We start from the raw sequence: 12500 nt of genomic DNA on the forward strand, positions 1-12500 counted from the left end.
CAGGGTTCTTGGCTTGCTGGTGTCCGCCTGCCTTGGTTTTCCTTCTCAGAGCGGTAAGAACTCTTTGGTTTCTCCTTCTTGCCTTGCTTTAATCCAACCAACTGTGTGTTTGTGTGTTAGCTTCCAATGGCCGTCCTCTCAAGGGTAAAGATTCCAACCATAGCTACGTGAGGCTCCTTGATCCTCACACCCTCAACCAGTTTAATTACAAAGCTCCTTTGGACGCAGTGGGCGCTCCGAAAGTGGGAATGCCGGAAAAGTGGCACCATAGTCCTGAGAGAGAAGCCGTCCATAACCAGATAGAGGAGAAGGAACCCAACTCCCAGCATCCGTTGGACCTTCTCATCAAGCAGCACACCCCAGAAACGTCAGTGGAGGGCATCAGTTTTCCTCACATCAGCCATTTCAAGAGACTTGTAGAAGGCATGAAGAACTCGTTCCTGACTCCCGGGAAGGATTTGATGCACTTCCAGACAGCGGGGGAACTTCTTCTGAATGAATTAGCTTCGGGTCTGGCCATGAAACCTACGGACGGGTCTGTCGACCATGAGGACAATGACGTCTTGCAAGGACCAAACCAAAAGGGTGTAGGACTCTCTCCCAGGATGCAGAAAACAGGAAATGTTAAACGCTACCCTGGGAAAAAACTGCACACGTTTTGGTCCAAAGATCGACAGCTTCCTGACCAAACCTCGTTAAGTAGTCAAGAAGTGCGCCCTGTAGCCAATGCAAGTTCTACCAAGGTTCCTGGCCCCCTGTCCCAACAAAACACTCCAGCTTTGGGCTCCTACGGCAAAAGTGTCAAAGTCAAACCCCAAAGAGAACCTGTAGCCTCATGGGTCTACATGCCAGATGGACGCCAGAAGACCACCGGGGAGCCGGTGACCGCCAAAAAATCTGGAGTCGCAAAAGTCAGCCCTGTGGTAGTCCAGCCGGCACAAGCACATGGAGGGAACGTCCAAGCAAGCAAGTTGAAACCTTCCGTTTACGGTTCAAGCATGCATAAAGGTATTCTACAAGATCATCCACGGCGTCTGTATTCCTCCAAGAACCTTGCTCAAGAAACCCGGAAACCGCAACCTAACATTCCTCAGAGGTTTGGTTCTCCAAGCGCGTCCCGGAATACTGTCCCTGTGCGTGGCGGCGTGGGTAAACCCTCTAACGGCGTGATTGCCGCACCGCAAGGTGCTCAAGCCGCCATGCGGCGTACGTTGCTGAACTCCAAGCGCACCTATCAACTTCCTGTTCCGCAATGGCCGATGGCAGGGTTCCAAAGGAGACTTTCTGTGTTCCTGGACCCAAAGAAGACATCCGTCCAAAGGTCCAGGAGCAGCTACGAGAGGAGTCAAGTAACGCACTCCAGCAGTAGCTACTCGCCACACTAAGGTACCCCGTTGTTCACATGTTTGCTGCACCACTAAAAGTCACAAACCTCATTTATGTTGCAACATCTGCTAAATATATTAATTATCCACACCAAAGGTTTGTATATATTTAACAATTCCATAACTTGTTTAAAATATTTTAAATAGACCCATTTTTATAATTGTATGTTTTTAAGTTTAGAATTTTAAACGATTGCATGACTCAATCCGATTTTCAGTGGCTTATTTGCATATTTAAAAAGTTATTACATTCCATGGCTCATTAATGACTAAAATATATCAAAATGTATATTTTAAGTTCAAGAGTTGTGTGGAATTGATTTTTTTATACATTAGTATGATTAAATGTTCTATTACATTGCTCAATAAGTGAAGTGAATTATATTTATATAGCGCTTTTCTCTAGTGACTCAAAGCGCTTTACATAGTGAAACCCAATATCTTTAAGTTGCATTTAAACCAGTGTGGGTGGCACTGGGAGCAGGTGGGTAAAGTGTCTTGCCCAAGGACACAACGGCATCAACTAGGATGGTGGGAACGGGAATCGAACCTGGAACCCTCAAGTTGCTGGCACAGCCACTCAACCAACCGAGCTATACCGCCCCTCAATATTTGGATTATTTGCGGCTTACCTGTATATTTTCAAATATTACATTAATGGCTATTGCTATTTAAAATGCATTTTTTTTTTTTACAATTGACTTATTTAGTCTATTTCTTTAGAATGATTCATTTCTAATGGATTACAAAACTCAACATTCTGTTTCTTTCTAGCGGGAAAATCTTAATTCCATGGCTCATGAGTGTCAAAGTATTAAATACTTCCATAGATGTTTTTAATTACTCAACAATCTGATTATTCGTGCCTTACTTCTATATTCAAAAATATTACATTCAATGGCTCCTTATGACTAAAATATATTTAATTGATAATTATAATTTAGTCTTAATGTTTAAAATTTGTATTTTTTTAATGGATTACAAAACTCAATCTTATTATTTTTGGCTCACTTGTATGATATTTAAAAGATTACATTTTTTTTTACAAACAACTTTAGAGAAAATATAATTATGATTATATTGATAGTAGTGTAAATCATTTAATTTATAATGTATTACAAAACTCAACAATCTGATTTATTTTTGGCTCACTTGCATAATAAAAAGAATATTAAATTTTTTTCCTTTTTTTTTTACATTAGATTAATTATAATATTGATAGTAGTGTAAATCAGTTAATTTGAAATGGATTACAAAACTCAATCTTATTATTTTTGGCTCACTTGCATATTTAAAAGATTACATTTTTTTTACAAACAACTTTAGAGTAAATATAATTATGATTATATTGATAGTAGTGTAAATCATTTAATTTCTAATGGATTACAAAACTCAACAATCTGATTTATTTTTGGCTCACTTGCATAATTAAAAGAATATTAAATTTTTTTCCTTTTTTTTTTTTTTTACATTAGATTAATTATAATATTGATAGTGTAAATCAGTAAATTTCAAATGGATTACAAAACTCAATCTTTTTGGCTCACTTGCATAATATTTAAAAGAATATTACATTTTTGACAAATTAAATGTTTTTGGGTTTGTTTTTTGTTTTTTACAATAACTTTACGGTAAATGTAATTATGATTTATATTGATAGTGTAAATTATTTAATTTCTAATGGATTACAAAACTCAACCATCTTAATTTTTGGCTCACTTGCATAATATTTAAAAGAATATTACATTTTTGACACATGTTTTCCTTTACAAACAACTTTAGAGTAAATATAATTATGATTATATTGATAGTAGTGTAAATCGTTTAATTTCAAATGGATTACAAAACTACATCTTATTTTTGGTTCACTCGCATAATTAAAGGAATAATACATTTTTGACAAATTTTTTTTTTTTTTTTTTTTACAAATTAGTAAATATTTGTAGGATTGTATCGTAGTGTAAATGATTTAATTTCTATTTTTCCATTTTTATAATTAACTTAACATTTAGTGTGTTTATATTGTTACAATTATTACATTCTACTCAATCACACCGCTCAATGTTTGCTGTGACTTTGCATATTTTTAAAAATGGATATTGCAATCCATGGCCCATTATTGACTAATTAAATCAAAATGTTTTTTTAAAATTGGCAAATATTACATTTTAGAAAGGTTACTTTCTAATAGATTACAATTAAAATCTTAATTCCATGGCTCATTAGTGTCAAACATATTAAATACATTTAAAATATTTCCATCGATGTTTTTAATGGCTTACATTGCTCAACAATCTGATTATTTGTGGCTTACTTGTATTTTCAAAAATATTACATTCAATGGCTCCTTATGACTAAAATGTATTTAATTGATCATTTTTATAATTAACTTATTTAGTCGAATTGTTTAAAATGAGTAATGTTTAATGGATTACAAGACTCAACAATCTGATTATTTTTGGCTCACTTGTATAATATTTAAGAATATTACATTTTTGAGAAATTAATAAAAAAAATTGTATTTGTTTTACAAGTAACTGTATAGTAAATATATTTACATTAATAATTTAGAATAAACGATTTAATTTCTAATGGATTACAAAACTCCACATTCTTCTTTATAGCATACAAATCTTACAATTTCATTAGTAATTAATAAAATAAATTATAAAATATTGTATTTTACATTTAGTATTTATATTTTTACTTTTTCAATAACTCATTTTTAATGGATCTTACAGCTCAATATTCCAATTATTTGGCTTACTTGTGTAATTAACAAATTACATGGCTCACTGACTAAAACGTATGAAATTAATTTTTTAAACATTTCCATTTATATAATTAACTTACCATTTAATGTTTGTATTACATTTTACTGAATCACACCGCTCAATGTTTGCTGTGACTTCCTTGCATATTTTAAAAATGATATTGCATCCCATGGCCCGTTATTGACTAACTAAATCAAAATGTTTTTTTTTTTTTTTTTTCATTAAATTGTTAAATATTACAGTTAAGAATGATTAATTTCTAATGGATTACAAAACTCAACATTCTGATTCTTTTGTGGCGGGTAAATCGTACTTCCATTGTTCATTAGTGACTAAAACATTACTTGTAAAATAAATATATATTTTTTTTCATTGTATGACATTTTTAATGGATTACAAAGCTCAACAATCTTAATTTTGGGTTACTTGCATAATTATAACATTATTGACAAATTAAAAACATTTTTTTTTTTTTATTTTTACAAATTTTTAGTGTAAATATATATATATATATATATATATATATATATATATATATATATATTTTTTTTTTTTTTAAATTTATAATGGATTACAAAGGTCAACATTCTTTGTGGCTTAAATCTTACAATCTCATTACTAATTAAAATCTAGTAAATACATGTAAAATATTTATAATTTAACTTTAGAATGACATTTTTAATTGATCGCACAGCTTAATATTTAACACAGTCCATGGCTCACTGACTAAAACAGATGAAATTAATTTAAAATATTTCCATGTTTATAAATAACTTAACATTTAGTGTGTATATATTGTTACAATTATTACATTTTACTGGATCACATAGCTCAATGTTTGCTGGGACTTCCTTGCAAATTAAAAAAATATATATTTAGTTCCAGAGCCCATTATTGACTAATTACAAAATATGTTTTTTTACAAATATTTAGTGTAGATATAATTTTGTTTTTAAAATGTATTAATTTTTTAATGGATTGCAAAGCTTGAACATTATTTGTGGCATCTTATATTCTAATTGGTAATCAAAATAAAGCAAATACAATTTTACTTTTTAGAATGACTCATTTTTAATGGATCTCAAAGCTCAACAATTAACACATTCAATGGCTCACTGACAAATATATTAAAATAATAAAATATTTAGATTTTTATATAATTAACATTTAGTGTTTTAATATTTTACAATGACCATTTTACTGGATCACATTGCTCAATATTTGCTGTGTGACTTCCTTGCATATTTAAAAATAAAATAAAAAAATATCATTCCATGGCCCAATAGTGACTAAATCAAAGTTTTTTTTTTTTTTAAATAACTTAGTATATATACATATTACATTTTAATGGCTTGCATAGCTCAACGTTTTAATGCGTAGATAATTCAAAACATTTCCATTTTTATAAATAACATAAGTTTCTTTAAATCTCAGAATGATTTAATTTTTCAAGCCTTCTGATTCTTTAGGAAGATATTTTATGCATAAAGACGATATTTTATGTATTAAGATTTTATGTATAGTAGTCTTTGCTACATGACACTTAAAATATTTGATTTATATTTGATGGTGGTCATCACCTGTGATAAAGGTCTGTACGGTAAAAATAACTAGAAAATTCCCGTGGAAATTTTGATGGGCCTGCTATCTGTGCCCTAGACCTCTGGTGGGGGGTCACCGGGAAGCTGCCGTGCTTTTTAGGTGTAACTGCAGAAAATAAGCCACACAGCTAGCCTAAAACCTTAGCATGCTTACATTAAAATGCTAACATTGACTATGTATGCAAACGTTAGCATGATAACAGTTAGCATGTTTCATATGTTATGACTCAAAGGTGTATGGCTGCGGAAATACAGACAAGTATAAACTAGCCTTCTTAAGTTAGCTTGCCAGCATGCTATCGTTTGCACGCTAACAGTTAACAAATGTCACATACCAAGTTGGATGGCTTTGGTGTAAACTGCTGCAAAATAGCTCAAAAAGTTAGCATGCCATTGTTAGCATGACAGGAGGAGGTAATCTCGCAGTTTGTTCTGCCGGAAATATATGCCAATATAAAAGGTGCGTACCCATTTAATTGGCCCATTTTTTTTTGTTTGTTTGTTCGTGAATTGCATCGCCATGGTAACACAAAATGTTCCTACCTCGAACGAGACTTTTCCGACGGTATAACATATGTGGGGGTTCATTGGCCGGTTTGACCGTGAAGGACCCAAAAATGGCTTAAATTAGAAAGTAAAAGGTAACCTTGAATTAGTTTTAAAGTGATTTTTCATTAACTGCACTGCAGCTACATTTCTCTTATAAAATATTGATTTTATAAAATCTGAAATACTACATTAAAAATGTTTTATTGTGCATTAAATGTTTTTTTTTTGCCTCCCACTAGATTTATGATGTGGTGGCAAGCTTCCGCTCTTCTATGGCTCTGGGTAAGGACAATAAAAGTGGAAAAAATAAAAAATTTAAAAAAATACAAAAATCGTCTGTAGTCTTGTTTTTGATATTTTATCGTGGTAAATATTGCTGAAGAGAACAAGTATTTTTGTTGAAAAATTCTGGCTGTAGTGCACTACACTTTTTTTTTTTTTAACTATTTCTTAAGAGGAAAGTATTTTTGTTGAAAAGAAAAAAACATTCTGGGTGTAGTGCGCTACACTTTTTTTTTTTTTTTTTAAACTATTTCTTAAGAGGAAATTATTTTTGTTGAAAAGAAAAAAGAATTCTGGCTGTAGTAGTTACACTTGGTTATTTTGTGGTAAATATTAAAGAGGAAAATAGTATTTTTGTTGGGGAAAAAAAGATTCTGGTAGTAGTCAGTTACACTTTTTTTGTGGTAAATATTCCTAGAGGAAAATAGTATTTGTGGGGAAAATAAAAAATAAAAACATTTAAATTGTCTGGTCTGTTACACTAGTTATATCTTGTTATGGTAAATATTGCTAAAGAGGTAAAATTATTTTTGTGGGGAAAAAAAATTAAAAATTCTGGCTGTAGTCTGTTTGTGGTAAATATTGCTAAAGAGTAAAGTATTTTTGTTGAAAAGAAAAAAATTCTACCTGCAGTCCGTTACTTTTTTATTTTATTTTTTTAACTTAAGAGAGAAGTATTTTTGTTGGAAAGGAAAAAAAATAAACTTCCTGTTTTTAGCTGGAGGATGTCAATTAAAATGTAGGTCTAAGTGAGACCTACATTTGTGTTATATCTTATGGTAAATATTGCTAAAGAGGTAAAATTATTTTTGTGGAAAAAAAAAAAAAATTCTGGCTGTAGTCCGTTTTTGTTTTTTTTGTGGTAAATACTGCAAAAATGGTAAAGTATTTTTGTTGAAAAGAAAAAAAAAATTCTGCCTGTAGTCCGTTACTTTATTTCATTTTTTTTAACTTTCTTAAGAGGGAAGTATTTTTGTTGGAAAGGAAAAAAAATAAATAAAATAAACTTCCTGTTTTTAGCTGAAGGATGTCAATTATTAAAATGTAGGCCTAAGTGAGACCTACATAGAGGTTTTTGTTTCATGTCTCTGCGACATTCCTTCCATAGGTTACAAGCAGTTTTGTCTGTTTTCTTCCTAGGGGGCGCTAGAGCGCAATTTTGAGTTTTGTGGTATGGTTTTTAATTAGATGGCAATTTTCGCCAGTCCTGATGTGTGTGTAAAATTTGAGTTTTTTATATATATATATATATATATATATATATATATATACATATATATATATACACACACACACTGTAGTCTATTACACTTTGAGTTTTATATGTTGAAAATAAAAAAAACTAATTCTGGCTGTGGTCTGTTACATTTTAATTTTTTGTGGTAAATATTGCTAAAGAGGAAAAGTGGAGGAAAAGTAATTTTGTTAAAAAATAAAAAAAATAAATCTGGCTGTAGTCCAATACACTATTTTTTTGTTGTGGTAAATATTGCTAAAGAGGAAAAGTATTTTTGTGGGATAAAATAATTCTGGCTGTAGTCCTGTTTTTTTGTTGAAAATATTGCTAAAGAGGAAAAGTATTTTTGTTGGAAAAAAGTCTGGTTGTAGACTGTTTTTTTTTGTTTTTTTTTTTGCAAATATTGCTAGAAGAAAAAAGTCGTTTTGTTGAAAAGAAAAATAATTCTGGCTGTAGTCACATTTTTTTTTTTTGTGGTAAATATTGCTGAAGAGGAAAAGTGGAGGAAAAGTAATTTTGTTAAAAAATTAAATCTGGCTGTAGTCCAATACACTATTTTTTTGTTGTGGTAAATATTGCTAAAGAGGAAAAAAGTATTTTTGTTGGAAAAAAAGTCTGGTTGTAGACTGTTGTAATTTTTTTTTTTTTTTTTTTTGCAAATATTGCTAGAAGAAAAAAGTATTTTTGTTGAAAAGAAAAAAAAAATTCTGGCTGTAGTCTGTTACATTTTATTTTTTTTGTGGTAAATATTGCTGAAGAGGAAAAGTATTTTTGTTAAAAATAAAATCTGGCTGTAGTCCAATACACTATTTTTTTGTTGTGGTAAATATTGCTAAAGAGGAAAAAAGTATTTTTGTGGGAAAAAAATAATTCTGGCTGTAGTCCTGTTTTTTTGTCGAAAATATTGCTAAAGAGGAAAAAAGTATTTTTGTTGGAAAAAAGTCTGGTTGTAGACTGTTGTACTTTTTTTTTTGCAAATATTGCTAGAAGAAAAAAGTATTGTTGAAAAGAAAAAAAAATCTGGCTGTAGTCTGTTACATTTTATTTTTTTGTGGTAAATATTGCTGAAGAGGAAAAGTATTTTTGTTAAAAATAAAATCTGGCTGTAGTCCAATACACTATTTTTTTGTTGTGGTATAAATATTGCTAATGAGGAAAAAAATAATTCTGGCTGTAGTCCTGTTTTTTTGGTTGAAAATATTGCTTAAGAGGAAAATATTTTTGTACAAAAATAGTCTGGTTGTAGACTGTTGTACTTTTTTTTTTTTTTTTTTGCAAATATTGCTAGAAGAAAAAAATATTTTTGTTGAAAAGAAAAAAAACAAATTCTGGCTGTAGTCTTACACTTTATTTTTTGTGGTAAATATTGCTGAAGAGGAAAAGTATTTTTGTTGAAAAGAAAAAAATAAAATTTGGCTGTAGTCTATTACACTTGTTTTTTTTTTTGTTGTGGTAAATATTGCTAGAGGAAAAATTTATTTTTGTGGAAAATTAATAAAAAAAATACAATTATGGTTTGTCTCCGTTACACTTTTTTTTTTGTAGTAAATATTGCTAGAGGAAAATAGTATTTTTGTTAAAAAGAAAAATTTGTAGTCTGTTTTTTGTTGTTGTGGTAAATATTGCTAAATGGGAAAGTTGTGTTTTTGTTGGAGACAAAAAAAATCTGGATAAAGTCAAACTGTTTTTTTTTCTTCAAGTTAGGATATTTTTTGGGTGTTAAATATTGCTCAGAGCGCTGGAGCCTCACCTGAAAGCGGTCATGGTTAAGTTGTCCCTGTAACAGGAGTAGGCCTTCTCGTACTTGTAGAACAAAGCCTGATAATGGAAACATGTAACTGTTAATCATGTCTGACACACTTGGCACTTGGGACACGTCACCAGGAGCTCGTTGGAGTCCATGTAATCTTCTTCATCCAACTGCAGGAGGGCCAACATGGACTGCTGGTCTTCATTGCTGAGGAACTTGTCCCTTCAAACCCAAGAAAATAGATATTAAATGTTGTCATTGTGGTGGTACTTAATGAATACTTGGGTCTACCACACTACTGTATCTTAATGTCATTATGGTGGTACTTGATGAATACTTGGGTCTACTACACTACCGTATTTTAATGCTGTCATTATGGTGGTACTTGATGAATACTTGGGTCTACCACATTACTGTATTTTAATGTCATTATGGTGGTACTTAATGAATACATAGGTCTACTACACTACTGTATTTTAATGTAATTATGGTGGTACTTAATGAATACTTAAGTCTACTAAACTACTCTATTTTAATGTTGGTCATTATGGTGGTACTTAATGAATACTTAGGTCTACTACACCACTGTATTTTAATGTCATTATGGTGGTACTTAATGAATACTTATGTCTACTATACTACTGAATTTTAATGTCATTATGGTGATACTTAATGAATACTTGGGTCTACTACACTACTCTGTTTTAATGTCACTATGGTGGTAATTAATGAATACTTAGGTTTACTACAGTACTGTATCTTAATGTCATTATGGTGTTACTTGATGAATACTTGGGTCTACTACACCACTGTATTGTAATGCTGGCATTATGGTGGTACTTGATGAATACTTAGGTCTACTACACTACTCTATTTTAATGTTGGTCACTGTGTTGGTACTTAATGAATACTTAAGTCTACTACACTACTGTATTTCAATGTTGGTCACTACTTAATGAATACTAAGGTCCACTACACTATATTTCAATGTCACTATGGTGGTACCTAATGAATACTTAGGTCTACTACACTACTGTATTTTAATGTCATTATGGTGGTACTTAATGAATACTTAGGTCTACTACACTACTCTATTTTAATGTTGGTCACTGTGTTGGTACTTAATGAATACTTAAGTCTACTACACTACTGTATTTCAATGTTGGTCACTACTTAATGAATACTAAGGTCCACTACACTATATTTCAATGTCACTATGGTGGTACCTAATGAATACTTAGGTCTACTACACTACTGTATTTTAATGTCATTATGGTGGTACTTAATGAATACTTAGGTCTACTACACCACTGTATTTTAATGTCATGTTGGTTCTTAACTACTGGATTTTAATGTCATCATTATGGTGGTACTTGATGAATACTTAGGTCTACTACACTACTGTATTTTAATGTTGGTCATTATGGTGGTACTTAATGAATACTTAGGTCTACTACACTACTGTATTTTAATGTCATTATGTTGGTTCTTAATGAATATTTAGGTCTACCACACTACTGTATTTTAATGTTGTCATAATGGTGGTACTTGAATACTTATGTTTACTACAGTACTGTATTTTAATGTCATTATGGTGGTACTTAATGAATACTTAGGTCTACTACACTACTGTATTTTAGGTTGTCATTATGGTGGTACCTAATGAATACTTAGATCTACTACACTATTGTATTTTAATGTCATTATGGTGTTACCTAATGAATACTTAAGTCTACTCCACTACTGTGTTTCAATGTTAGTCACTACTTAATGAATACTAAGGTCTAGTACACTATATTTTAATGTCACTATCGTGGTATTTAATGAATACTTGGGTATACTACACTACAATATTTTAATGTTGGTCACTATGGTGGTACTTAATGAATACTTAAGTCTACTACACCACTGTATTTTAATGTCACTATGGTGGTACTCAATGAATACTCAGGTGTACGACACTATAATTTAATGTTTGTCACTGTGTTGGTACTTAATGAATACGTAGGTGTACTACACTACTGTGTTTTAATGTTGGTCATTATGGTAGTACCTAATGAATACTTAGGTCTACTACACCACTGTATTTTAATGTCATTATGGTGGTACTTAATGAATACTTAAGTCTACTACACTTCTGTATTTTAATGTCATGGTGGTACTTAATGAATACTTAGGTCTACTACACTATTTTAATGTCACTATGGTGGTACTTAATGAATACTTAGATAAAAAACTACTGTATTTTAATGTAATTATGGTGGTACTTAATGAATACTTGTGTCTACTACACTACTGTATTTTAATGTCATTACGGTGGTACTTGATTACTTAGGTCTAGTACACTATATTTTAATGTTGGTCATTATAGTGGTACTTAATGAATACTTAGGTCTACTTCACTACTGTATTTTAATGTCATTACGGTGGTACTTAATGAATACTTAGGTCTACTACACTATATATTGTCATTATGGTGGTACTTAATGAATACTTAGCTTTACTACACTACTGTATTTTAATGTAATTATGGTGGTACTTAATGAATACTTAGGTGTACTTCACTACTGTATTTTAATGTCATTATGGTGGTACTTAATACTTTGGTGTACTACACTATTGTTTTTAATATTGGTCACTGTGGTGGTACTTAATGAATACTTAGGTCTACTACCCTACTGTATTTTAATGTCACTATGTTGGTACTAAATGAATACTTGGGTCTTTTATACTATAGTTTAATGTTGGTCACTGTGGTGATACTTAATGAATACTTGGGTCTACTACATTACTGTATTTTAATGTTTTCATTATGGTGGTACTTAATGAATACTTAGGTCTACTACATTACTGTATTTTAATGTTGTCATTATGGTGGTACTTAATGAATACTTAGGTCTACTACATTACTGTATTTTAATG

At 30.8% G+C, this 12500-nt stretch overlaps 2 protein-coding genes across 3 annotated transcripts in view; one reads left to right on the forward strand and one right to left on the reverse strand.

The window, feature by feature from the left end:
• The window catches only part of LOC133549084 (uncharacterized), a 1626-nt gene extending 217 nt beyond the window's left edge, over positions 1-1409 (forward strand). The window contains exons 2-3 of the mRNA XM_061894201.1: positions 4-53; positions 121-1409. Of these exons, the coding sequence (XP_061750185.1) occupies positions 4-53; positions 121-1385 (1315 nt within the window). The 3' untranslated portion in view covers positions 1386-1409. The remainder of the gene's footprint in view (positions 1-3; positions 54-120) is intronic.
• Positions 1-12500, reverse strand: part of fbxl13 (F-box and leucine-rich repeat protein 13) — an 89928-nt gene that overhangs the window by 75293 nt on the left and 2135 nt on the right. For both annotated transcript variants that reach the window (XM_061894202.1, XM_061894203.1), the window contains exons 3-4: positions 9710-9800; positions 9579-9646 (exon numbers count right to left, since the gene is read on the reverse strand). In XM_061894202.1, the coding sequence (XP_061750186.1) occupies positions 9579-9646; positions 9710-9800 (159 nt within the window). The remainder of the gene's footprint in view (positions 1-9578; positions 9647-9709; positions 9801-12500) is intronic.

Source organism: Nerophis ophidion, linkage group LG03 (genome assembly GCF_033978795.1).
Source record: "Nerophis ophidion isolate RoL-2023_Sa linkage group LG03, RoL_Noph_v1.0, whole genome shotgun sequence".
Taxonomy (NCBI): Eukaryota; Metazoa; Chordata; class Actinopteri; order Syngnathiformes; family Syngnathidae; genus Nerophis; species Nerophis ophidion.